General features: G+C 37.8%; 1 protein-coding gene across 2 annotated transcripts in view; it reads left to right on the forward strand.

The window, feature by feature from the left end:
* The window catches only part of LOC106874548 (protein MAK16 homolog), a 167,316-nt gene that overhangs the window by 107,501 nt on the left and 35,547 nt on the right, over positions 1 to 24,268 (forward strand). For both annotated transcript variants that reach the window (XM_089362571.1, XM_089362572.1), the window contains one exon: positions 12,616 to 12,798. In XM_089362571.1, the coding sequence (XP_089218697.1) occupies positions 12,616 to 12,798 (183 nt within the window). The remainder of the gene's footprint in view (positions 1 to 12,615; positions 12,799 to 24,268) is intronic.

The raw sequence follows: 24,268 nt of genomic DNA on the forward strand, positions 1-24,268 counted from the left end.
AGACTTGAAAAAAAAAAATACAATAAAAAGACATGTAATTTACGCAGGTGATTTTCTGGATAAAAATTGTTAAAAAAAGCTTCTACTCGTGTAAAATTCGGACCCCAAAGTTTTCAGAATTGCTGATCTGGCCAGGGGGAAAAGGTTTTCAATTTAGTTATATTTAGTATAATTTCACTTACTTCTGTTTAACAGGTATCACATTGAAAGTTATTAAATTATGAAGTGTTCATGTTGTTCGTAATAAATCTTTTTTTACATTTCTTGCCCACAAGAAATTATGTCCAATCTTTAGCATACTTCTGTACGTCTTCTCAAATCACGATCACAGGAAAAGTTGTTGATAATTCTTATCAACAAAGCTGATAAATACACACAAGTGTTGCAAAATAAGTTTAATTGCCAATAAACAACAACTTGGATGACACTTTACTCAATCGACAGAGGAAGGTGACTGATCAGACTGATTATGTAAACAGAATTCTGATTGGTCGAAAGTGCCTACTTGTCTCAAGCTCTTATTTTCTGCCTATTCATGTCGGAACCTTTGATACATCATCATCATCATCATCATCGTTTAACGTCCGCCTTCCATGCTAGCATGAGTTGGACGATTTGACTGAGGACTGGTGAAACCGGATGGCAACACCAGGCTCCAATCTAATTTGGCAGAGTTTCTACAGCTGGATGCCCTTCCTAACGCCAACCACTCAGAGAGTGTAGTGGGTGCTTTTACGTGTCACCCGCACGAAAACGGCCACGCTCGAAGTGGTGTCTTTTATGTGCCACCCGCACATAGTATTAAAATTTTAATCCCTTTCACACTTATAAAATGTCGAGCAAACTTTAAAATTTGTCATTACCGTTTTAGCCAGGAGACCAAACTGATAGTTTGGTAATCCGCTAAAATAAACATTAAAAATTGAAAGGATAAAATAAACAGCTTTGCAAGTTTAACTCGGTGTTTATTGAAAAAGAGAGGTGTGAAATTTTAGAAGTGATTTGTTAGAATATACATGTCTGTGAGGAGACATAAACAAGAATAGCAAAAATCTACTATACCAAAAGATCTGGTAATACATAAATTACAAGTGTTCTATGAAGTGAACATAAGATTGCTGCATAAATCAACATGAATGTGAAACGACATTAAACATCGTTTAAGGTAAATTAAGGTTTCTTTAGGAACGCTAAGTCATATTCACTTAGATGAATTTTGATGTCATCGGCAAAAGATGCAGTGGACTGTGATGACCAGCATGAACGTCAAACTTCAAAAAGTAGCTAACCATTTAATGGTTTTAGTAAATTTATACAGAAAAGCTAGGCATTAATACCGTCCAGCATAAATAAAAGTCAACTTCATTATATTTTTTTCTGTAAAATCCTATTCTGAGATTAAATGAGTCAACTTCCGGTACGAATGTTTACATTTGTACATCATTTTTCAACAAAAACAATTTCTAAAAAATTTCTGGAAATGATCTATTCATGTAATTTACGCACCCTAAAGTTTATTATTGTTTTTGTGGAAAAAGTGTGTAATTTACATAGGTAAAAACCCATGTAAATTTTTTAGAAATTGTTTTTGTTGGAAAAATGACGTACAAATGTAAACATTCGTACCGAAAGTTGACTCATTTAATCTCAGAATAGGTTTTTATAGAAAAAAATATAATGGTAAGTGCTGGGGTCAATTTATTCGACTAAAAGTTCAAAGCAGTGTCCCAGCATATGTCACATTCAAATGACAGAAGCAGATAAAAGATATATATATATATATATATATATATATATATATTGTGTGTGTGTGTGTGTGTGTATATATGTGTATATATATATATATATATATATATATATATATATATATATATATATATATATATATATAAAAAACCTGAGGCCTTGGAAATTCCTGGTTTTGTCAATTCTCTTGTCACACCGGTGAAAGTCTTCTTGGGCTAATAAGTGGGGGTAGTGCAGTGCAAGCTACACCCACTAAAAATTATTCATCTGCACAGGTACTTCCTGTACTCCAAATCTTAGTAAAATCATTCAATTGGTTGGTTGGCAGAAACCTAAAAATGCACCTGTAACTTATTTTAAAATGTCTGAAACAAATTCAGTAAATGGCAAAAAAGGCTTGGGAACATGAGAGGGGCAGAGAGCTGGACTGACCATCATCTACTGCGTGGCAAAATAGATTTTTCGATAAAACCTAAAAACCGACAGTCTGGTCCTAAGATACCCAAAAAGTTAAACGTTGCAAACTTTAAATTATCAAGCAACTTGCAAAGATTCCACGACGCTATAGAAAGTATTAATCTTGACCCAAACAATTTATGGGAAGATTTCAAAACAAAAGTATTTCAGGCTGCAAGTTCGTCAGTGGGATTTAAATCTCATAAATCCAGAGATTGGTTCTCAGATAGATCAGCAGAAATTCATGATCTACTTTTAGAAAAACAAAACTTAGGCAATACACTGCTCTCTCAGTCATTGAATCCCAACTCAAATGAAACTTACAGAAAGCTGAAAAGGAGGGTGCAAACTGCTCTAAGGAAAATTAAACAGGAATGGTGGAATGATAGGGCAAAAGGGGCACAAGAAGCAGCTGATAGAAATGATGCCAGTTGTTTGTATTCTTATGTTAGGGAGGTATATGGTCCAAAATCTTATTCAGTAGCTCCAGTGAGAACAGAAGATGGATGTTTTCTTCTGACTGACACCGCTTCTATTCATAAGCGTTGGGTAGAACATTTCTCTGCACTTTTGAATAGACCATCATCCGTTAATATGAGGACGATAGAAAAAATTGAACAACTTCCAGTTATAGAAGAGATGGCATCTGAACCAACTCTAAATGACATTTATTTAGCTATGAATAAGCTGAATAACAACAAGTCTCCAGGATCTGATGGAATCTGTGCAGAAGTCTTGAAATATGGGGGTGACAAAATGATGGAACTCTTAAATATTTTAATTTGTCACTGTTGGAGAAGTGAGAAAGTGCCTCAAGACTGGATTGATGCCATTCTTGTCTCCTTATATAAATCGGGGCCAAAGGATCTGTGTGGTAATTTTCGTGGGATTTCCCTTTTGTCTGTGGTTGGAAAGGTGCTCGCCCGCATTTTGTTAGAACGTTTAAATACCTTTATAGTTCCAAGTATGGTGTCTGAGTCTCAGTGTGGTTTTCGTTCCTCCAGGGGCACAGCTGATTGTATCTTTACTGTCAGACAATTACAGGAGAAGTGCATTGAACAGAATCTTGCTCTGTACCATTGCTTTGTTGATTTGAGCAAAGCATTCGATACTGTTAATCGAAGTGCTCTGTGGCTAATTCTGGGGAAAATTGGTTGCCATGGAAAACAAACCTCACCCAGCTATTCTGATTATATGTCTGTGCACACGTTTGAATGTGGTGTGTGCCAGAGGGTTTGCAAATCCAATGGGGGTCTTAAAAGACATGTTAGGATCCACAATGAGCAGAACTTACTTGCAGGTATTGGTAGTGCAAATCAGAGGTGCAATCTGTGTGGGTGTTTTTTTTCAAAACACTGTCTGGTTTAAAAAGCCACATCAGACGCCATGAAAGGGCTAAGGTGTAGGTGCAGGAGGTGGTCAAACTCTGTTTAAGGAGTAGACAACCACCATATATATATATATATATATATATATATAAATCCAAATTTGCAGGTAAAAATTCAATTTAATTTAATTTATTAAAATTAAATTAAATTTCACAGTATATAATTTAGAGAAAAATCCCACAATTCTTGAATTCATCCATAGAAATCCACAGTCACATACAGAGGGACCAGCTATCCTAGTGGACAGCAGTATGATAGATAAGGCAATTAAAACTATAAAAACTGGGAAAGCCCCTGGTCTATCTGTAATCACAGCTGAGATGCTCAAAATATCTGGTAAGGTAGGGTATGGGCTAATCACCCCCATAGTTAATCAGGTGTTAATACCCAGGGACTGGCATAAAAGCGATTATAGAGGCATCAAACTCCTGGACTAGGTGATGAAACTTATGGATAGTGTTATAGCCCAATTAATTAGGAGCAGAATTAGGCTAGACGAAATGCAGTTTGGCTTTGTCAGGGGAAGAAGCACTACTGATGCTATTTTCATAGTCAGGCAACTGCAAGAGAAGTACTTAGCTAAGAATAAACCTTTATACTTGGCATTCGTTGATCTAGAGAAGGCCTTCGATAAAGTACCTTGCTGTGTGGTATGGTGGGCACTTAGGAGGTTAGGGATAGAAGAATGGCTGGTGAAAGCTATACAATCCATGTACAAAGATGCTATCAATAAGATGAGAATTAACCACGACTACAGTGAAGAATTTGGTGTGCAGGGAGTGGTTCCTCAAGGCTCAGTCTTTAGTTCTCTCCTTTTCATCATTGTCCTCCAGGCCATCACAGAGGAACTCAAAACTGGCAGTCCCTGGGAACAACTATATGATCTTGCCCTCAAAGTAGATTCCATATCAGAGCTAGATGAGAAATTCCAGGTGTGGAAGCAAAACCTGAAATCTAAAGGCCTTAAGGTTAACTTAATAATGACTAAAGACCTAGTAGGCAAAAAAACTGACAGGACCCTACTTCATTGAGGTAGATGGATCTGTTCAATTTGTAGGAAAGGTGTAGGCAAGAACTCCATATGGTGTACCCAGTTATGGACATACGAGGTGCAGTAGATTAATAGGAAGATTATTAGAGAATGTAGTGTTTGCATGTGAACAATGCACAGGGTCCATAAAAACTATAGAGACTTGGGGAATTCATTCTTTCAAATGTCCTGGGGTCTCATTAGAGATAGCAGATAATTCCTGCTACCTAGGGACCAAATTAGTAGTTGGGTAGCATGTACAGAGAGTGTGATAGCTTGAATAAGAATAGGATGGAGGAAATTCAGAGAGCTGTTACTTCTGTTGCCTATGAAAAGTAGTGAGATGTGGGCTCTGAATGCAGAGGATATGCGAAGGTTAGAAAGAAATGAGGCTACTATTCTCTGCTGGATGTGTAATGTAAGTGTACATGTTTGACAGTGCTAGTGCTTTGAGAGAGAAGTTTGGCATAAGAGGAATTAATTGTTGTGAGCTAGAGAAAAGACCGTGCTGGTTTGGTCATGTGATGTGGATGAAGAAGTGTTGATCTTTCAAAGTAGATGGAACATATGGCGGTGGGAGATCTAGGAAGATATTGGACAAAGTGCTGAAGAACGACCTCAGGATGCTGACCCTTTCAGACAAAGGACTGAGATGTTTGGCACCTTGCTGTACTCGAGATGACCTGTACTCTGCAGCAGAAGTGTTAAAACCAGTCTTCCTGGTGGTGAGGATCTGGAAGAGTCATGGGCCACTGCCACATAAAAGCACCCATGCAATGCCATGTAGAAGTGCCTGTGTGGCACTGCATAAAAGTGCCTGTGCAGTATCACTTAAAAGCATGCATTCTATAAAGGAGTTGGTGTTAGGAAGGGTATCCAGCCATAGAAACCATGCCAAATCAGACTGGAATCTGGTGCAGCTCCCCAGCTTGACAGCTCTGCTCCAACTGTCCAACCCATGCCAGTATGGACAATGGATGTTAAATGATGATAATGATGAACCACTAGCTGCAAGCAAACCATTATCTGTACATATACACTTATGTCCCACTGCACTTTGATTCTCTGTTGTACACTGCCTTGCGATCTGATACAAGCTTCTTTTCAGCTTCTGTCTACCGAATCCGCTCACAAGGCTTGCCTTCAATTGGCCTGGAGCTGTAGTAGAAGATATTTGCACAAGTTGCTATGTAGTGTGACTGAATTTGAAACCATATGGTTTGGGAAGCAAACTTCTTAACCACACATCCATGCCTGCACCTGTGGTAGGAAAAATGTAAAATAAACTTATAGGTATGTGTCTTTAGTAAAAGAGGTATTTACTTGTAAGTTTACCAGCTGCTTTACAGTACAGCTATTATAAATCATGACAATAAAGCTAACCGAATTGAGAATAAGAATAATAAATCAAATAAAGCATGTAAAAGAAGAATTTTGTAGTATAATGCTCTATGTTGGATTCATGTCTCCAGTAAAATATTCAAGCAATAGATAAACATTTTGCTCCTAGCAGATATTTTATTGTATGTGTTCAAGATACATACAATAAAATATTCTTAATCAATTACACTGAATTTGACCAATAATATAGCTGCTTTGAATCATAAGAAATTAAGTAATATAGTTGATGGTAATGTATCTCTACATTACAATGACCTCCACATTTGACTAAAAAGAAGAGGTAATATGGTATTATTGAACAATTATCTAACTTGACATTTGATTTTGTTAATGTAGAACTATTTTTTCGAGAGTGGTTAAGTGGATAGCTGTTATAAATGCATAGCATATTTTCCTGAAAGTTTTAAGGGAAATGTTTTTTGCATTAGGTTTATCTTTCTCACATGAACCATGTAGCATGCTTTTGGTGACATATTGAAATAGAATTGGTTGTATTTGTGGATTTGGAAGTCCTGCATTAACAAACTTTTCATAATGTTTTGGGTCTAACTTATATTCTTTTTTCTGATATGAACAACCTATGACAATGGGGTGGTTTATACTTTTAGTACTATAATCCACATGTACTCTGCAACCTCTCTCAAAATGTTCTCCAAAATATCATGTAAGAGAACCTCAAGTTTCGTATCAAACACTCTGTCAGTTAAATCTGGTCTTTCAGCTGGTGTCTGTCCTGGATGAAGGTCATCTGACTTTTCTTCCAATTGGTCATCTGATTTTTCTTCCAATTGAAGAAATTTAATTTTCCTAACTTTTGAACAATTGTCATCCATCATGGGCCTTCTATGAATGTTGGAGATATGATAACTGTTTTGCCAATATTTAAGCTATGAGAAAACGTGTAATCATGAATATTTTGATAAATTTCTGCCCTGATTTTTTTTTTTATTATATCAAGCCCATTGTAACCCTGATTCTTCAATCTTGGAATACATATAACAGTAATATTCCCAAGCTAAATGACCTAAGTAGTGAAGGAAATGGAAATCGTGTTCCTGAACCATGAGCCTGTAATTTTATGACTCTTACTTCCAATGTCAAAAGTTAAGCTGACTCTTCATTCCCCATCACCGAAAGGAAGTAGCAATGGGAACTGCAGTGGGTCATAATTTGGATGCATTGAATTGATTGTTGGAAGGGGAGATTCACCAGGAGCACACATTGTAAGCACTGTCAGAAGTTTTTGCAGTTGTACTATTTCCAGATTCACATCTGGCATAATTGCTGCAATTTCTTCTGCAGCTGGATGATTATATGTTTGGTTACCAGTTGTAGGAATGTGTTTGTCTTCAGGAATAACCAGTGAGAACTCTTCTGTATTGTTTAAATATTCTGCACTGTTATTTTGCTGAGGAGGTCCTGGTCCATTGTCATCTCATCCCTGAGGTCTGCCTTCATCACTTCATTCAGTGTCTTCTAGTAAGGTGTAGTTTAAGGGAGATTTGGCTGCTATTTCTAGCATGTAGTGCAACCATATAGAGGTCTTACTTGTTGACGATGTGTGTCTGCTGGATCAGGACTGATGGACCCATTTCAGAAATTTTTTTAATTATGTTAATAGAACGTGCACTTGTAAAGCAATGAAAAGTTACTGCCTAAATTCTGCCAATAAATTTATATATATGCTTTCAGTTTAGCATTCTGCCTTTTTTTCATTTTCCTATATATATATATATATATATATATATATATATATATATATATATATATATATATATATATATATATATATATATATATATATATATATATATATATATTATAGAAGGTTTGGAGGTGATGTACAGGTATTATATATTAGAAAAAATAATAAGGTACTCAGAGATCTGGATGGTTGTACATTTACAGATTTTTATTAATATGTCACATGTTTTTATAAATCATATATTAGCGCTTGCATCTACTCTAATAATAGATTCTTCAGATTTATACACACACACACACACACACACACACACACACACACACACACTTCAATGCATTTTTAATACAATTAGTATTTGTTATTAAAAACAATATCATCATAAATACCATTATCCTGTTTACATTTATGTGTAGTGAAAAATTAAGCCCATCTCATTCACATTATTTTCACCCTTTTGATGCAAAGTGAATGAAAGGAGTATATTGTTTTTTTTTATATATATATCATTATATAAAAGTAAAAGATATATATATATATATAGAGGCAAATTTGTAGTTGAAAATGCACCTAAATTTGAAAAATGTGTAATTGTTTTAAAATAAATTTATTTACATATTTACCAAACTAGTTTCAACAATATTCTTTTTATTTATCAATGGTAAAAATTTAGAATTATGAATTAGAAAAACACGTTTAAATGTTGTCAAGTTTAAATGTTGTCAAGTTTAAATATTCATAACAGTCAATAATATAAAAACTGTTGATTAACTTGTTTCTATGTACAAAAAATCAATAGTGTTAGTAGTGATCGACAAGAAATGAATATCAATGAAGTTTCAGTCATACTGAGTTAAGAGGGAGAAAAACAAGGGGGAAATGAAGATAGTTAAAAAAAGGGATTTGGTTTACAGTTTCTGTGATTTTCTTTCCATCGTGTGCCGGAACTTTCGCTTGTAATGGTGTTTTTTGGAATATGGTATATTTATAATTTTTATCCATGAATGGATCTGATTTTTGATTCATTAAAGTACTGGTGACATCTTGTTTTTCTGGTGGTCAAGTTTGTCGTTCTGCCTGGTTGGCTTCCCTGTGGAGAATGGCCATCAGCCGTTCCAATTAGTTGATTCTCTTAAAGAGTCATTCTGTTGTATTTGCTGAGGTTCGATTTTGACTGGAGGTAAAATTTCATTGGTCTAGAGTTAGGTGATGTCAGCAATGAAATATATATATATATATATATATATATATATATATGCACATCTGCAAACACAATGTAAAATTTGAAGTAAATCGTATATTTAATCCTTTAGCACTCAGATTATTCTGTCAGATGGAATTTATTCACATTATTTTGAATTAATCATGCATTGCCTTGTTTCTCTGAGATTTTGATGATATGATTACTTATTTTTAGAATAACATTGTAGCATAGGTGTGAGAAGCCAGACAAATCTAGCTGATTTCAACATAAAACAGGTTGAATATTTCGGCTGGATATGGCCAGTTTAAATGCTAAAGGGTTAAGATGGAGAATCTGTGCAGTGTATGTAGATGAGTTTATGTACGAGTATTGTCTATATATGTATACACGTGTATGATTCTGTTGTGTGTGTGTGTGTGTGTGTGTGTGTGTATGTGTATATATATATATATATATATATATATATATATATATATATATATATATATATATATATATATATATATATATATATATAGAGAGAGAGAGAGAGAGATAGATAGATATGTACTATATTATTAAAGCTGCAAAAACATCACAAAAAACTGTTATGCATGGTTAATGTGAGACCCTGAGTAAAAAATTTTTGTGATGTTTTTGCAGCTTTAATAATAAAGCATTTTACTCTACCTCTGGTGTTCGAGTACTATTTTCTTGCATTTTGTTTCACATTTATGTGCTTACTCTGGAATATATGCTTGTATTGGAATACAAACATTTCTTTTTTGTTTTTCCTGCTTTCTATCTGCTATATAAATGTGAGGATAAGAAAGTTAGGCAAGTTGATATACAAAAAATATTAAATACATTTAATACAAAAAATGTACTAATGTTTACATATAAAAAAAGTCCAACTCTCACAGAATGGAAATGATATCAAGAATTAAAGGGGTCGAATAATAGATTTACAAGTCCATCAGCTGTTTCTGGGGACTTGGTGGTCTAAAATAACGATTCCATCATGGATAATTTCAGCCTCCATCTTCAGGGAAGAAGTTTTACATTTGAGGTGTTGACAGATTAAAGATGGAATGATTTTGTGGAGAACTAAGTGTATTAGAAGAAGGAGTTGGGAGGTATTTAGGTAGAGAGTAGTGGAAAGAGAAACTAAATTTCAGGGTTAGGGGTTATTAATGAGGCTAGTAAGGAGTCATAGTAGTAGAGGTGCAAGGTGGGAGGAAGATGGAAGGGTGGTTTAGATAGTATGTGAAAGGTGACCTTTGTGTTAGTTTGTATGAAGGCTATAGAATTAAAGGTTGAGATAGTGAAAATGAGAAAGGCCCTTATTTGAGGGAAATAAGTTGATTGGTTCAGTGGCTGAGAGAGATTAGTAAGGTATGTAGAGAGGTATGAGAGAAGATAGAGGGGAGATGGAGTAGGGGGTGAGTAAGTGGTCAAAACAGTAGTTGTTAGTGGGGCAAAGGAATTGGGTTGGTATTGGTGGGGTAAGTTATGGTATGGAGAGGTGTATGAAATTTCATTCAATTTCATACACTTCTCCATTTCCTTCAAATAATGGCCATTCCCATTTTTACTATCTCAACGTTTAACTCTATAGCCTTCATACAAACTAACACAAAGGTCACCTTTCACATACTACCTAAACCACCCTTCCATCTTCCTCCCACCTTGCACCTCTACTATTATGACATCCTACTAGACTCATTAATAACCCCTAACCCTGAAATTTATTTTCTCCCACTACTCTCTAGATACCTCCCAACTCCTTCTAATAATAGTTCTCCATAAAATCATTCTATCTTTAATCTCCTTTCTGTCAACACCTCAAATGTAAAACTTCTTCCCTGAAGATGGAGGCTGGTATTATCAATTTACATTCAGTATTTTGGACCAGCAAGCCCCCAGAAACAGCTGTTGGACTTGTAAAACTTTAATTCAACCCCTTTAATTCCTGATATCATTTCTATTCTGTGTAAGTTGGAACTTTTTTATATGTAAACATATGTACATTTTTTGTATTAAATGTATTTAATATTTTTTGTATATCAACTTGCCTAACTTGCTTATCCTTACATTTAATCCTCCACCTCTTGAGCACTATGAAGTGTATTCTGTACAGAGAATATCTGTCTCTCGTCTATAAACTCTGTGTGTGTGTGTGTGTGTGTGTGTGTGTGTGTGTGTTATGTGTGTTATATTTGTGTGTGTGTTGTTGATATATGTGTATGTGTATAGCTGTGTGTTATAATTATAAGTATGCGTATATTTTTGCATAGATATGTTTCTATGTATGTTTGTGTGTGTATTTTGTATATTCAAGATTAATACACTGTATGGAAAGTCTATGGAGATAAGGTTGGTGTGAAAGTGTGATTGTTGAAAGTTCAGACTTCTTTAGTGGATATTAGATGATATTTGATGACTTTGAATAAAAGTTTATAGCTAAAGAACACAGTTTGTTGGTATTAGGTTGACTCTCTGCCTAGAAGCACTTGTCTGTGACTTCTTTAAAATCTTTAAACCACCTACTGTCTTGTCCCTAAACCAGCTGACCACCTGTGTAATTACTTTAGTAATTATTTTATATCATTTGGTTATATTTTTAAGTTACTTTATTTTTTACTTTATCTCTGTTATTGAGCTTAATTTTTTTTTTATTTGGCATTTAAACTTAACTGATCTAAGGGCATTCATATGTGAAGAAATTTTTTTCTATACTAGATAGCACCACAGCTTGTCTTTGCTCCGTTGTTGAACTTTTATTGGTCAAATCACTGTAAATATGGAGTGAATTTTATGTGATCTGATGAGCTTTCTTTATTTACATTTATTTGTAAATATACAATTGTATAATACTAAGCATACATGCATACTAGTATGTATTACACTATGTATACTTCGTATAATTTCTTATAAACTGATTTACTCATATATAAATATAAATACATACACACATGCACAAATGGTACAGCCTTGGCTAAGCTAAATCGTAAAATATATCTGAAATTCCAGATTAGAGAGATGAGTTCGTGTGAAAGACAATAGCTATCTTTGGCACAATTACCTTCTAATTAATTTGATAGGGATGAGTGTAAGACAGTGATAAATTCGGGTGGGACAAAGTTGATCTGAGTGGCAACAATGGTTGAAGGAAGGGTATGTGTGTGTGTGTGTGTGTGTGTGTAAGGAAAATTAGAAGGTCATCCGGGAAGAAGCTGTCATAATCATGTTCTCTACATAATCTTAGGTTTGGACTGGGGCGATGGAGAAGAAAATTGTGAAGGAGTAGAAGGTAAGTTGGATTGTGGGAGGAGGGGCCATTAAGATGTTTACTTTTTTTTCTATTTTGTACTTGATTTTACATTTTCGTGTGTGTGTGTGTGTGTATACACACACATATATATATGCATGCATATATACAAACATAGAAAAGGAGAAAGGTGGTCATGCTCAAAAGCATGTGAATAGTTATAACATTTATGCATACACACATATACATACACACATATACATACACACATTCTTGGGACTGTGTGTTTGTGTGTGGTTGGTATATAATGTGTATATGAATGTGGAGTGAGTTTGAGGAGCAGATATTCATAGTAACATTACTAGTTAACACCCCACCTGCCCTCTGCTCCCACTTCCTCCTTCACTACATTATCACTAACTTGCTCTTGTCTTGCAGTATAATGAAGTGTACAACTTCCCAATGAAAGCATTTACCAAGGTGTTAGATGGAGAAGAGATAGAAGAGGAGGAGGAGGTGGATGAAGAAGAAGAAGAAGAGAGAGACAGTGAAGAAGAAGGAAACCGAGGGCAGATTGCAGAGGAGGTGGAAGAAGAGATGGAGAAAGTGAAACACGAGAAGGTAAAAATATTAAAATTTTTGTTGGTGTTGTTGGTTTGCTGTTGCTCAGAGTGATGGTTGTGGTATAAATATTTGTGTAATAACTATTTTTTTATTATTTTATTTGTTTCAATCATTTGACTGTGGCCATGCTGGAGCACTGCCTTTAGTTGAACAAATCGACCCCAGGATTTATTCTTTGTAAGCCTAGTACTTATTCTATCAGTCTCTTTTGCCGAACCACTAAGTTACGGGGACGTAAACACGCCACCATCGGTTGTCAAGGAATGGTGGGGAGACAAACACTGGCACACAAACATGTGCGCACACACACACACACATATATATATATACACGACGGGCTTGTTTCACAAGGCTTTGGTCAGCCTGAGGTTATAGTTGAAGACACTTGCCCAAGGTGCCACGCAGTGGGATTGAACTCTGAACCATGTGGTTGGTAAGCAAACTACTTACCACACAGCCACTCCTGCACCTATATGCAAAAATATCGAAGTTTATGCATATATACAAAAATACTTTCTGTTTCTTTTGTGATGCTTATACATATCAGCATCATCATCATTTAAATGTCCATTTTCCATGCTGGCAAGGGTTGGATGATTTGAAAGGAACTGACAAGCCAGAGGACTATGCCAAGCTCCAATATCTACTTTTGCATGGTTTCTATGGTTGGATGCTCTTGCTAGTGCCAACCACTTTACAGTGTAGTGGGTTCCTCACAAAACTGGACCTCTCAACTCAGAGATGTAGTATTGAGGGAAGGGCTTCATACCAGCTGATGAAATTAGAGTATAATAGAGGAACAGGAAAGCTGGAAAAAGTGAGAAGATGGTGGCAATGAGGTATCTGAGCACCCCTCAAATTACAGGAAGGTGAATATAAGAGAAGTGGTACAAAGGATTTGATAGAGTGAGTGGGTTGGTAAGTTCTTGAGGGTCTGAAAGGAAAGGCAGATGGATTAAAATTAGGTGAATGCAGAGAATAGTAAAAATGGGTGGGGGCATGGTTGGAGGTAAATATGGTTGGTGGTGGTGAGGAATAGGAGTATATCAGAGAGATAACAAATAATGCGATGTGGAGGGTATAAGAGAGATGCACGGTGCCAGAGACAAGTGATACATAGTGGTGAGAATAGTGAGCGAGGAATAGAGGTATTGGTATGTTACTGGAAAAAGAGTGGTGAAAGGAGTATTCAGTAGGAATTTGCACCCCATATCAGCTTTAACTTAAACTGATCTGGGGTGCAGAAACGTATGTCGTGATCCACTGTTAAAGCCTGTTAACTTCCATCCTTGTGTTTTATTCATCATCATCATTTCATGCTGGAATAGGTTGGATGGTTTGGATGGTTTGACCAGGGCTGGCAAGCTGGAAGGCTGCAACAGATCCAGTCTGATTTGGTATGGGTTCTATGGCTGAATGCCCTTCATAATGTCAACCACCCGAGAGTGTAATGGGTTCTTTTATGTGCCACCAGCTTATGTGCCATTTGCACGACACCAGTATCAGCCACAACTGCTATTTTACTTGGTTTAATGGGTTTTCTTCTCAAACATGACATAGTGCCAAAGGTCTTGGTCATTCGTCATTGCCTCCATGAGGCTCAACACTTGAAAGGTGCTTTTCACATGCCACTGGCATCACCCACTTTGGCCTCCATGAGGCCCAATGCTTGAAAGGTGCTTTTTATGTGCCAGTTACATGACACCAACATTGGCCACAACTATGATTTCACTTGGCTTGACAGGTCTTCTCAAGCAACATTCAAACGGTATGTTTCACATGCCACTGGCATCACCCACTTTACCTCTGTGAGGCCCAATGCTTGAAAGGTGCTTTTTACATGCCACTGGCATGGGTCCCAGTTACATGACACCAGCATCGACCACGACTATGATTTCACTTGGCTTGATGGGCCTTCTCAAGCACAGCATTTCGCTAAAGGTCTTGGTCACTAGTCATTGCTTCTGAGAGGCCTAAAGTTTGAAGATCCTGCTTCACCACCTCATCCTATGTCTTCCTGGGTCTACGTCTACCATGGGTTCTCTCCACACTTGGAGATCAGCACTTCTTTACACAGTAGTCCTTGTCCATGTGCATCTGATTTTTTATTACCCATGCGGGTTTTATTACCCATGTGCATCACATGACCATTCCAGTTGTCTTTCTTGCACACCACATGTGATGCCTCTTATGCTCAACTTTTCACTCAGGACACTTACACTCTGTCATACATGCACAGTAGCATTGCTCATCCAGTGAAGCATACTGGCTTTATTTCTTTCAAGTCTACACAGGTCTTTAGCTGTCACAGCCCATGTTTCACTGTGTGTGGCATAACTTTTCGCATACAGGCATCATACAATCTGCCTTTCATTCTGAGAGAGAGGTCCTTTGTTGCCAGCAGAGAAAGGAAGTCTCTGAACTTTGCAAAGCCTATTCTTATTCTCACAGCTATGCTCTCAGAGCATCCACCTGTGCTACTAACTTGGTTATCTGGATAACAAAAGCTATCTACTACCTCTAGCCTGTCAGTTGATGGAGTCTATTTTTGTACATTTTTGGTGTTTATTGTACCTGTGCATCTTCCACACACAAAAGCTATTTTCCCTATTAACCTTCCTCTGATACTGCTGCACCTCTTCTGTGTGTATAGCTTACATTGGGTACATCTTATGGAGTTTCTTCCTACGCCTTTTCTACAGATCGAGCAGAGCCATTTGCCTGAAGGAATTTGTGATTTGTTTGCCCTCCTACTTTGGTTTTTACTAGGTTAACTGTAAGGCCCTTTGATTATAGACCTTGCTTCCATACCTGAAACTTCTTCTCTAGCTCTGGTAGTGATTCTGTTATAAGAACAAAGTCATCAGCATAGAGGAGCTCCCAGGGCAGCCTGTCTTAAATTCCTCAGTTATTGCCTTATGATGAACAAATGAGGGCTGAGGACTGATCCTTAGTGAACTCCTACTTGTACCCTGAATTCTTCACTACTTGTTGCCAACCCTCACCTTACTGATAGTGTCTATTATAATATATGTGTGTGTGTGTGTGTGTGTGACAGTTTTCCATGCTGGCACAGCTTGGATGGTTTGACAGCAGCTGTCTGTTTTGGCATGGTTTTACATCTGGATGCCCTTCCAAATGCCAACCACTTTACAGAGTGGACTGAATGGTTTTTATGTGGCGTCAGCACTGGCAGATTCACCAAGTAACTCACAAGACAAAGAGATTTTGAGAGATGGAGCATTAGAGGAGGTGGCCTTGTGTCAGGTGATGAGATGCTAGAGGGTGACAAGGGAACAAAAACAGGTGTCTTGCTATAGAGGAGATACATAGTTACCTAGTGAGAGAGAGAGAGAGAGAGAGAGAGAGAGAGAGAGAGAAAGAGTGGAAGAGAGCGAGAGTGAGAGAGCAAGAAAGAGAAAGATGAGAGAGAGAAAGAGATGGTGGTGAAGTGCCAGGGCATACTCTCAAGGTAAGGAAATCAGTATATAAATGGGATGGTAAAGTATTGCCAAGGGTGCATGAGTAGGGATTTCACAGGAATGCAAAGAGCAGGGGAAGGGATGCAGTGACTGGTTAAACCTGGGTATATTGAGGAGGAGGGGAACAACAGGATAGCAACAATACAGTGAGCAAAGAGTGAGAGATAAGCATAAGCTTAGTGCACGTAAAAGAATAGATGTGAGGAAGAGAAGGGAAGAGATGTAGTTTGGTTTGTTGGATAGGGTGTTAGAAAAATATTATTGTTACATGTGGGTGGAACACGTAGTGCTTCCAGAACTCAGTTTCGCTGAAGTGAGTGGGTCTTCTCAAGAACCTCATATCATCAGACGTCTTAGTCCATTGTCAACTCACTACTTCATCCCATGTCTTTTTGGGTCTCTCTCTTCCACAGGTGCCATTCACTTTAAGCAATCAGCACTTCTTTATACAGCTGTCTTCATTCATGCACATCACATGTTCAAACTAATGTAGTCTTCTCTTTTGCATACTGCATCTGCTTATTGTTTCTGTACATATGAAGACAACTTTTTCTGTAATTCCACTGCATCTCTTCTGTGTTTATAGCTTACACTGGGTGCAGTGAATGGAATTACTTCCAACTCCTTTCCTACATGTTGAGCTGAGCCATTTACCTGGTAGAAAGAGAGTCTTGTCTGCTTTTTTTGCTAACAACTTTGGTCTCTGCTAGTTTAACTTTAAGGCCCTTTGATTCCAGGTTTTGCTTCCATACCTGGAATTTCTTCTCCATTTCTGCTACAGATTCTGCAATAAGAACAAGGTCATCAGCATATAATAGTTGTTATGGGCAGGCACTTTTGGATTCCTGCAGGACTATAATGAATAAGAGTGGACTGAGAACTGAGCCTACTAGTACATTACTGTATTCATGGCTGACTCTCACCCTATTGATAGCACTGTTGTACATGGCTTGTACAGCTCTACCAAGCCACTCATCTACACTTAACTTCCTTGGAGACCATCAGATAACAGAGTGAGAAACTCTATCAAAATCTTTCTCCAGATCAACAAAAGCCAAGTACAATGGTTTACTTTTAGCCAAATACTTCTACAATAATCTCACAGGGCATCTGTGACACTCATACTAGAGGGCTAGGTAATTTATTTGAGAAAGGTGGGCAAAGCAGGTTCCTGCAGAGGGATTTGCATGGTTACTCAAAGAAAGTGTGGGCTTGGCAGAATGATAATGGTGATAAAGTGTTCATGTAGCCCCACAAGGCACAAGCTGTATAGAAGAGATGGTATGGGCAGGTGAATGGGAGATAGGGGCAAACTGCATGATGTGCATAGATATCCATGCATGTGTGGGCTCATTCTGCACTCAGTTTTTCTGTAAACATGTATGTGTACATGCATGTCAATATATGAGCATGCATATGTATGTGTGTGTGTATGTATTATATATATATATATATATATATATATATATATATATATACACATACACACACACATGTAAATTTGTGTATACAGGTGTATGTGTGGATGTACAATACATATATATATATATATATATATATGTATATGTGTATATATATATATATATATATATATATATATATATATATATATAGGTGCATGTATGTCTACATACCCATTTTTCTTAATGTTTATATACTTGTATGTAAATGTATGTATGTATACGTACGTAAAAGTATGTATGAATATGTACCTTTGTATACATATGGAAAAGCTTGTCTACATGTGTTTGTGTGTGTGTGTGTAGTTATATACAAATAAGTGTATGTATATATACATATATATTTATTGTCTGTACAAAGATGTGTTTATGTGCATGTAAGAGCTTATATTTATGTAAGCTTGTGTATGCATGTAGATGTATTGTCTTTATAAAGGTATATGTGTGTGTGTATAATTATATGTATGAGTATGTGTGCATGTACATAATGTACGTGTGTGTGGGTGTGTGTGTGTATGTATGTATATATATATATATAAATTTAAATAATAAGGGTGAAAAATTGAATATTAATTTGATTGATATCAATTTAAAACCAGTGCCCTAGCAAATTGAAAAATCTGAAGATTCAGAAAAATTATATTACATACATATAAGAAGGATGGCCACTAAGTGGGCATCCCTTTTTCTCGAAGAAGACCACCTATGGTCTGACCACTAAGAAAAGATTGTTCTCAAGAAAATTCAGCAAACACCAGAACATAAGCGAGCAAGAGAAATGAAAAGATACAAAATATAAAGATTAATCATAGACCAGTTTCATTGTTAACTACTTACGTAATTGTCTGCAACTCTTCAGTATGATCGTCTTCACAATATATTTTGCAGAACTATACATGAGACGTCCACATGAGATTGAACATGTATGTAGTTCTATCAATTACATTTGGGGTTATATTTCAAAAGTCTTCGTTTTGGCGCGCCAAATACCTGAAATAATTCTGCAGAAAATAATTATATATATATATATGCATGTTTGTACATTTGTATATTACATATACATATATATATCTATGTGTGTATGTGTACTCATTCTTTTCTTTCTTTTTATGCATATGTAACAGTAGATATATATATATATATATATATATATATATATATATATATATATATATATATATATATATATATATAATTCAATAGACACAATACATGTTTTCATGTACTACTAATAGTTTCATATTTTGAGAAACACCTCAAACATATTCATCAACTACAAACCATGTATCATAACAAACTAAAAGTTGAATGAGAGAAGACAAGCGAACAGTTGAAAAGGAAGCATATAGAAAACATGGAAGGTTAAAAAATGGAAAATGGAAAAGTAAAGGGTAAAAGAAGCATCCTCCTTAGACCTTAAATTATATGGCCAGAGAGATTATCAGGTTAATCAGGTATAGGCAGAATTTTCCAATTCTTCAAAATGTATTTAGACATATATTTACAACCACTGGAAATTTCAGACTTAGAGTTCAGTAGTGAGTAAAAGGGTCTTAGATCTGAAAAGGATCTGAGCTCTTTCGGCTAAACATAATTTACATTTATTGATCTATTAACATAGGGTATGAAGTTTTCAATTATTTTCCGCTTAATCACGTGGTGTTGCATTAGATTTCAAACTCCATATGTGGCAAGCCAACTTAGTAGCTTTGCTTTTGTTCTTATGTCAGGAGGATATGTGATTGACATAGCAATTTTTAAATTCTCTTTCAGAGTATAGGTCTTATATGTTGTATTATCATCTAGCATTGCAGTAACTTCTGCCTCATATATGACAGATTTAATCATACATTGTTGGTCAAGTGGACTGGATTCTGGGTTTTGACAGTTATAACTGGATTTAGACTCTTGGTATTAATTTTGTGTAATGATACTCTTTGTATTGGGGCAGCAGCTAGATAATTTCACAAAACGCTTATTAAATATTTTCTTGTATCTGCGAGTTACTGGAAAGCGTTTGTCTTGGAGAGACAGGAATCTTTTACCTAAGTTGGTTTTATATTAAGGGAAAAGGGAGGGACAGACCAAATAATTTTCCTATTATTCTGATTAATATTAGAAGGGTTATGTATTACTTATCTTTGAAGCCACTAGATCTCATACTATTATTCTAATTAATATTAGAGGGATTATATATTAATATATCTTTGAAACTACTATTGGCTAGGGCATTTAAGGAGGATAACTCTTTTACCTTTTTCTGATTTTTACTTTTTTGTTTACTATTTTCCATTTTCCGTTTTTTAACCTTCCTCATTTTCGGTATGTTTCCTTAACTTTTCACGTTTCTTCTCTCATTCAATTTTTAGTTCATTATGATATCTGGTTTGTGCCTGATGAATATGTTTGAGGTATTTCTCAGCATATGAAACCATTAGTAGCACATAAAAATATGTATTGTGCCTATTAAATAATATTTATCTCTCACCAGATGGAGTACTTTTTTGTTGATTTTACCATTACGAAACAGTACATTATTTATTTACTTTCGGGACCTATGACTATTTTGCAGAATTAATGGTAAATTTATTTGGTTATTTCTGAAAACTTTATCCAAAAAATCCGAAAGCATAGCCTGTGCTGTGTCTGTATCAGAAGATAGTCGCTCATCTTCTAATCATTGAAAATTGAAGGAAATTGGAATACGATAATTACTTAATGCACTTTATATATATACTTTATACACATTGAACTGCAAAAGAAATGCAAGGTGTGTGTGACTGTGAAATATGTTTTCATTTCATTATGTCAGAGATAAATTTTGATAAATCTGATGAAATCAAATTCTTGGATGTACTTCAACCACAGTCTATGGGTTGTTGTCATGTATTCTGGTAGTGGGTGGATCCAGCATATTGAGATTGTAGGGCGTGACATGTTCAATACCACGTATGCCCTCCTTGAGTGTTCAAAACGGCTATACACCCTCCGTACATGAAGTGCATGAGGCAGTTCACAAAATCCATTGGCACCTGTGCCCACACCCTTAAGAAAGCTGCCTCCAGTTCCACACAAGTTGTCATCCTTGGGACCACCTGGTTCAGTCGTCTCTGGATTTCATCCCACAGGTGTTCAACTGGGTTCAAATCTGGGCTGTGAGCTGACCATGGCATGGTTCTGACATTTTGCTGACGCTGGAAGTCGATGGTGACCCTAGCCATGTGGGATGGAGCATTGTCCTGCTGGAATATGTGGCTATGGTGATACACGAAGAAGGGCATGTTGTGAGGTCTTAGGATCTGGTCAACATAGCACTGCACTGTGATGCCATTCCCTCTGCCTGCACCAACATTTTGGAACACATGGGGCCCAATTCTCTGATTCAGGCCTGTAGAACCCCAAACCATGATGCTTTGGCCACCCCACGTGTCTCTCTGTAGTGTTCACTCCTCCTACGCCACACCCCCACTCTGCCATCCAAGGTGGAGACGCAGTACTGGCTCTTATTGGAGAAGACTATCAGCCTCCATTGTTGCTGCTGCCAATGTCGGTGCTGTGTAGCCCACTGTAGTCGTACCTGATGGTGGTAGGTAGTGAGGACAAGCATTCAAGCAGGACAACTGCAATGCAGATTTTTGGCAGTCAGTCAAAGTTGTACTGTATCGTCGCTGATGGGTTGCTGTCAAGTGCCAATGGCCTTGCAAGCTGTCATGCTGGCTGGTCTTAAGCGATCACGGAGGTGTTGCAGGTGGACGAAGAGGTCCTGTCTGGGTGTGGTCACCCGGAGGTGCCCTCTGCATGCATGGTCTGCAGTGCTGTTGTGTCGCTGTTGCCTGTGATAGATGGTGCTGACATGGACATTGCAAGCTTTCACAACAACCAGGGCATGCTTCCTTTCTTGCAATCGGCCGATAGCTTGTTCTCTCTGCACTGCTGACAATTGGGTTATACCTGATGCATCCAAATTACAAATGTCAGGAACACGTTTCAAGTTGATTTTTATACCCATAACCTCCACAAGATGCACGTGCATTTTGGTTTTCATGACAAGTCGTTTGCAACTGCCACCCATGGCATTCAACGCAGCTGCGTTTTGGTGTTTTGTTTCAGGGAAAGTTGAAAGATCACCTGCAATTTGGATCTCAGCTATAAACCAGCATGTATTGGAATATTTACACTTACATCCCCAAAATAAATTTTCAGAATTTTTCATATAAAAATGACATTTGAAAAAATTCCTCCCCATCTGTCTCCTCTCCGCCCCATTAGATGGAAACTGAAAGAAGCCCGTATATACATATGTGTGTGTGCTTTTGTGTCCGTTTTGTCTCCCCATCACCACTTGACAACTGGCATTGATGTGTTTACATCCCTGTAACTTAGCAGTTCAGCAAAAGAGACCAGTAGAAGTATTAGGCTTACAAAGAATAAATCCTGGGATCAATTTCTTTAGCTAGAAAACCCTTCAAGGTGGTGCTCCAGCATGGCCACAGTCAGATGACTGAAACAAGTAAAAGAATATATATATATATATATATATATATATATATATATATAAAATTAAGTGTATTTCTTCTATCTTATCATCATCATCATCATCATCGTTTAACGTCCGCCTTCCATGCTAGCATGGGTTGAACGATTTGACTGAAGACTGGTGAAACCGGATGGCAACACCAGGCTCCAATCTAATTTGGCAGAGTTTCTACAGCTGGATGCCCTTCCTAACGCCAACCACTCAGAGAGTGTAGTGGGTGCTTTTACGTGTCACCCGCACGAAAACGGCCACGCTCGAAATGGTGTCTTTTATGTGCCACCCGCACAAGAGCCAGTCCAGGGGCACCGGCAACGATCTCGCTCGAAAAACCTCATATGTCACTCGCACAAGAGCCAGTCCATGGGCACTGGCAACGATCTCGCAAGAAAGATATCATGTGTCACCCGCACATGAGCCAGTCCAGGGGCACTGGCAACGATCCTGCTCGAAAGATTTCATGTGTCGCCCGCACATGAGCCAGTCCTGGGGCACTGGCAAACAATCCCGCTCGAAAGATATCATGTGTCGCCCGCACATGAGCCAGTCCAGGGGCACTGGCAGCGATCCTGCTCGAAAGATTTCATGTGTCGCCCGTACATGAGCCAGTCCGGGGGGGCACTGGCAAACAATCTCGCTCGAAACATTTCATGTGTCACCCGCACAAGAGCCAGTCCAGGGGCACTGGCAACGGACTCGCTCGAAAAAGCCTCATGTGTCACCCGCACAAGAGCCAGTCCAGGGGCACTGGCAACGATCCCGCTCGAAAGACCCCATGTGTCGCCCGCACACGAGCCAGCCCGGGGGCACCGGCAACGACCTCGCTCGAAAAACCTCATGTGTCACCCGCAAGCCGGCCCAGGGGCACCGGCAACGATCTCGCTCGAAAGATTTCATGTGTCGCCCGCACATGAGCCAGTCCGGGGGCACTGGCAAACGATCCCGCTCGAAAGATATCATCTGTCGCCCGCACATGAGCCAGTCCGAGGGCACTGGCAAACGATCCCGCTCGAAAGATATCATGTGTCGCCCGCACATGAGCCAGTCCGGGGGCACTGGCAACGATCCCGCTCGAAAGATTTCATGTGTCGCCTGTACATGAGCCAGTCCGGGGGGCACTGGCAAACGATCCCGCTCGAAACATTTCATGTGTCACCCGCACAAGAGCCAGTCCAGGGGCACTGGCAACGAACTCGCTTGAAAGATATCATGTGTCGCCCGCACATGAGCCAGTCCAGGGGCACTGGCAACGATCCCGCTCGAAAGATTTCATGTGTCGCCCGCATATGAGCCAGTCCAGGGGCACTGGCAACGATCCTGCTCGAAAGATTTCATGTGTCGCCCGTACATGAGCCAGTCTAGGGGCACCGGCAGCGATCTCGCTCGAAAAACCTAATGTGTCACCCGCACAAGAGCCAGTCCAGGGGCACTGGCAAAGAAACCAATGTAGCAAAGAACACAAAATAACTGTGGTTTAGTTCCTGTTTTTAAGGCAGGAACTCCTTGAAATTTTGGGTATTTGAGTATATTTAAGAATTTAAGGATTGGAGAAAACGCATGTTATAATTGCATACTTTATTCCTACATATGTTTCAAAGGATTACAACCTGTGTGATCCATAGGGATCTTTGATATTAAAATTGTAACCTTCTCATCAGAGAAAGCATGGGAATCATCTTAAACGTAAGACATTATGACCGATTATGAAAACAATAGATGGATAAGGTTATGACTTGATTCATTTGAAAAAAACCGTTAGAGAATTGGACGCTGCCGGATAGTGGGTTGGACAACACATACCAATAAATGTGTGAGAGCGTACATGCATACATAAATACACTTACACAAACACACATATACATGCATACTGATACACACACACATATATATATATACACACACACACATATATATATATATATATACACTCATATGTTCACATTTATACATATGCACATACGTACCCACGCATATACAAATATACACATGTG

The sequence above is a fragment of the Octopus bimaculoides genome, chromosome 14 (assembly GCF_046866305.1).
Source record: "Octopus bimaculoides isolate indiv1 chromosome 14, ASM4686630v1, whole genome shotgun sequence".
Classification (NCBI taxonomy): Eukaryota; Metazoa; Mollusca; class Cephalopoda; order Octopoda; family Octopodidae; genus Octopus; species Octopus bimaculoides.